General features: G+C 47.7%; 1 protein-coding gene across 1 annotated transcript; it reads left to right on the top strand.

Annotated features, from left to right (window-relative positions):
• Window positions 1–454: 454 nt before the first annotated feature.
• On the top strand, window positions 455–4,319 carry LOC126495078 (uncharacterized; the record flags this gene model as incomplete). The annotated part of the gene is made up of 1 exon (XM_050132673.1): window positions 455–4,319. A coding segment is annotated over one exon (732 nt), but the record flags the coding sequence as incomplete, so codon positions are not given.
• Between the last annotated feature and the right edge of the window lie 860 nt (window positions 4,320–5,179).

The following is a 5,179-nucleotide window of genomic DNA, read 5'->3' as shown; positions in this document are numbered from 1 at the left end:
CATACAGATTTTAATTTTGGTCACATAATAAGAATTTAGGTTTTCAAATATGTTTTCCCATGAACATGTACACTAGCATACACATTTACAAATATAGCAGACAATATAGGTGAATTAAATTTGTATAAGTTCACTACCATAATTTATATTTGTGCTTTCTTCTGCCTATACCTCTCATTTAAGCTATTTTTCTTTTTTGTGTATTGTAAAGACTGCTTAATTAAACATCATTGTGTTGTAAACTTTGTAATCTTTATTCACTATTAATTCCGAGCATTAAATGTTTAGTTAACAAATCTGCACATTTCAGCATTTGATAGATACAGTGAAATTGCTAATCAAAACCTCTTATAGAGGGAACTTTGGCCATAAGTATATTATTTAAATACAACTTTATGTGACAGCAAGGACAAGGTATGAGAACTTATTACTCTGTAAACCATGACTCATTTTGTTTTCCACTGTCCCTTGTGTTCCTGACTTGACTATATACTTGTTGAATTTCATCTTCAGATTTGCCAATGCGAAGGAATGCTTCTTCAAGTTGAGTGGCCTCCTTTGCAGCCTATCAGCTTTGGTGTTTGAAACAATCATTGCAAGAAGCCAATTCTGGCGCCTGTGGGAATTTGATGACAAGATTGTACAATTTGTGTCCCTAGGACTGTGGGAAGCTTATTACCCTAAAGAGTTTAATGTCTCAGGGACTGTAACCAAGATTCTGGTGCACACTCCTATCAATTCCACGTGGACCATTTCACCTGAATTTCAGTTTGCACAGACCCTGATAATGTGGACTGTTTTGATGAAGCCTGTAGTTCTGATTTTCGGTTCAATTGCCATTAAGATTGGCTCCATGAAAGACCCATTTATTGAGATGCAGATATATTGCTACAAGTTTGCTGCCTTAGTTTTGTATGTTAGCAGCATCTTCACACTTGTTTCTGTGAGCTGGAACCACTTTGTAGACCATTATGGCCAAACAACTCTTGACTTTCCACCTGACTTTCCGGTTAAAAAAGAAGCCGTAATAAGCAAACACTATACTGCTGTGTTCCCAGTAGGGGTACTGATGACCACCATTTCACTCACTGGTGTGATATTCTTTCTATCTGAGATGAACTCTCTGAAACTACAGAATCAAGTGAAGGCCAAGTGTGCTTCTATTGTGGCTGATCAGGAAATCTGAAATGAGCACTCCTACATTTACAACATCTGTCAGAAGGTTCCTAGAAAGAGTTTCCTATTGATAAACAAAACTCCTGTAGTTCCCAACTTGTTCTAAATAAAGCAGCAAATTGATTCTCTTGGTCTGTCTAAATGACTTCTTCCTCTGTCTAACTTGTTTCTTTCTTTGGATATTTTCATATCCCAATCTCTGAAGGGCATGATCATGCGTTCAGATATTTCTGACAGGCAGTAGCAAGCAAAAGTAATGGTGAAATGCATGTTGCAAAAACATTTATCACAGGATAAATATCAAGTGAAAGAAGGTTGTAAGGAAACTTACACATAAACAGAAAAGTAAACACCATTTTATCTGGAGACCCTCTGAATCTCAGGTCTCCTGAAGGCAGAGCTGGACTTCATAGTGTTGGCTCTGCAGACAGTGTGTGCCTTTGTCATGGAGTATGAAGACTATACTGTACGCTGGACAGTCAGACATATCTTTCTGTTTGTTAATAATCCAAATTGCCGAGCATTCCCTGTGTGCTCTCACAGAAAATGTGGTGTGAAGATCAGAGGGCTGCTTGTCCGAGTTGTTTTTCTTGTTTTTAACCTTCAGAAACACTGGGTTCAAACCACATTAAGCTTGATGGCAAGCTTACATAGCCACTGGGCAATCTCACTAACTTCAAATATACCCCACTTCACATAAGGATATCCCATGTTTGGCATCCATAGAATGTAGGCCATTTCATAAAGTAAAAGAAATTTGCTTGCAAATGGGTAGAACTAGAAAAGGTCATCCTGAGTGAGGTAACCCAGACCCAGAAAGACAATCATTGTATGTACTCACTTCTAAGTGAATATTAGCTGTAAGGTAATCATGATGCAATCACAGGCCCAGAGAGGATAACCATGCTACAATCACAGGCTCATAGAGAAGCTAATTAACAAGGGGTCACAATGGGGCTTGAGCATCTCACTGTGAAAGGGTAATAGAATAGACATCACTGATGGATGAGAGAGGGGTCTAGATGGGGGCAAGGAATGGGAACAAGAGGGATCAGGTGAAGGGAAGATGGAGGGAGAGTACTGAGAGAGACAGCTGGATCCTGGGACATCTCTGGGATGAGCTATAAACCTAGGAAAATGAAAACTCCCAGCAATTTATGAGGTAACCCATTCCTCTGCATCATGCCTTGTACTCAATCCACTCTTCCTCCTCCGTTTCTCTTCAGAAACTGAACTGGCCTTGCCCTGTAGTCAGATTGATTATTACCTTAAATATCACCATAGAACTTTTATCCAACAACAGATGGAAACAGAGGCAGAGACCTTCATCAGATCACTGGACTGAGCTCCTAAAGTCAAGTTGAAGAGTGGAGGGATGAGAGTATGAGCAAGGAGGTCAAGACCATGATGGATTCACCCACTGAGACAGTTTTCCTGAGCTAATGGTAGCTTACCAACTCCAACTGGAATGGGAAGAAAGAAACATAAGACCAAATCAGTCCCTCTGAATGTGGTTGACAGTTGAGGCAGAATGAGCGGCCAACGTCAATGGCACTGGGATTTGCCTCTACAGCATGCACTGGCTTTTGGGGATCTTATTTTCTTTGGATGTATTCCTTGCTCAACCTAGGCGTAGGAGGGCCTTATACCTTGCATAAAGCGAAGTGCCTTAATCTCTCTGAGGATTGGAGGGGGTGGGGTTGGAGGGTCTTTGGAGGGAATGGGAGGAGGAAAGGGAATTTGGATTGGTATTTCTTTTAAAGTAATAAAAGAAAACAAAAAAGAAAATGTCTAGACAGTATGTACTGTTGGAGGCTATGTCTTTACAATAAGTCCTGTGGAGACCCTCGTGGTGAAGGAGATCTGTGTGTTTGCATATGGGAAAATGTTCAGAGACAAAATGTTGAATAAGAAAAGAAAGTGCGGCGTTGACACTAAATGCATCTTCTCTATAAAAAAAAAGACTGGGAGATACAGTCTATACATTTCGATGTATGTTTGTAGGCACTGGTGTGGATTTTTCCAGAATCTGTTAGCAGCAGCAGCAGCAGCAGTTTCCTCTCTCCGAGGCAGACTGATCACCCACGGAGGGAAAAAGACCTCTCTTCTATGACTTATGATGCAGGGGTCTGAGGACAGAGCCACATGATGAAGCATGGGTGTAAAGACAGCCCCGCGGTGATGAAACATGGGTGTAAGGACGGCCCCGCGGTGATGACACATGAGTGTAAGGATGGCCCCGGTGATGACACATGGGTGTAAGGTTGGCCCCGGTGATGACACATGGGTGTAAGGGCAGCCCAGCGGTGATGAAGCTTGCATGTAAGGACGGCCCCGCGGGGATGGAGCATGAGTGTAAGGACAGCACCGCGGGGATGAAGCATGGGTGTAAAGACCGCCCCGCAGGTATGAAGAAAGACTCTGAGCGGCGAGATGCAAATGCCCTCCGCCACGCGCACCGCCCCTTCTTCCTGTCTGTCTCCGTCATGATGACGCGAATCACCAGGACTAACACTCGCGCCTGGTTTTAAACCCCCACGCACAGCGGGCGAAATCGCGTTGGGCCGTCGCCATGGAGACTGTCAGCGCGTTCTGATGACGCGAATGCAAGTTACAAGTGCTGCTCTGATGCCGCTGAGCAGCGGGAGAGTGCAGGCATCACTCCCCGCCCACGAGCTCTGCCTTGTTGTGAGCCAGCGCTCCATGATGACGCAAACCTCCGTTTTCCGACCTTACTGTGATGACGCGTATCCCTCGCCGCTGACGCGCCCATTTTTTAAGAAGAGCTGAGCAGCGGGCATGTCTGCAATTCGGTTCCTGCCCCTCCCGTCCGTCCGTCATTCCGGTCCGTGTGTCTGCCCTTCCGGTCGGCGTTTTCGCCTTCCCTCCCTGTCCGTGTGTCCGGTCATCCGGTCCATGTGTCCGCTCTTCTAGTCAGTGTGTCCGCCTTCCCGGTCCGTGGCCTCCGCTCATCCGGTCCGCATGTCCCCCTGCCCTCCCTGTCCGTGGGTCCGCCCTCCCCCCTAAGTGGGTCCACTCTCCCCTTCCGTGAGTCTGCTCTTCCGGTGTGTCCTTTTTTCTGGTCCGTGTGTCTGCTCTTCTCTTCCCTTTGTCTGCCCTTCTGGACCAGGCCACCATACTAACCACAGTGGGGGGGGGGCACAGGCGGGGCCTGGGGTGTGGGCGGGGCCTTGGTGGGAGGGACTTTGGATGCGGTGGAGCCTGCAGTTGGATTAGCAGGACCTGGGCACCATGCCAACCACAGTGAGGGTGTAAGACAGGCAAGGCTTGGATGTGGGTGGGGCCTGGGTGGGAGGAGCTTCTGATGCGGCCTGTCCTGCAGGTGGATGAGCAAGACCTGGGTACCATGCTGACCACAGGCAGGGATTTAAGGGGTGGGAGGGACTTCGGATGGGGGCGGGACTTGCAGATGGACAAGCAGGACCTGCTTACCATCCTAACCACAGTGAGGGTCGGAGATGGACAGGGCCTGGGGTGTGACAGGGCCTGGGTGGAAGGGGCTAGAGTTTGAGGATAGGACCAGCAAGTGGGCGTGCAGGACCTGATGTGCCTCTGACCATGGTCAACTTTGTGTGAGGGGTGGGTCCTACAGAGGGTCTAGGGTGGGGGAGGGGCATTCGATTGGGGCAAGGCCTGCATTGCAGGGGCATGGCCTAGTCTGACAGTGAGGCAGAGCCAGGCTCCATCAATCACCAGCCATGACCCCTCCCACGATGCCTGTCTTCTTTCGCAGCCATCTCCTTCCGGATGATTGACAGGATCCTCTTGGGCATTGTGACAGGGTGCATGTTGGCATGGCAGTGGGCTGGTCCCTGGGTGTGGGCATCACTACTCGTGGTCTCAGTCACGTGAACAAAGTTATGACATGCGGGGTATGGGGCCTGGCCACTGAATTGATGCCACTCGGTGGTGGGCGTGGTCCCTGGGTTCGCCGTGGTGTCACTGGTTGGGTGTGGCTGCTATGAACAGTGATGCCACTCAG

This window comes from Alexandromys fortis, unplaced genomic scaffold (genome assembly GCF_014885135.2).
Source record: "Alexandromys fortis isolate MF-2015 unplaced genomic scaffold, M_Fortis_MF-2015_v1.1 scaffold_443, whole genome shotgun sequence".
Classification (NCBI taxonomy): Eukaryota; Metazoa; Chordata; class Mammalia; order Rodentia; family Cricetidae; genus Alexandromys; species Alexandromys fortis.
Note: the sequence above shows the minus strand (reverse complement) of the source record. Positions and strands in the feature narration are given on the sequence as shown.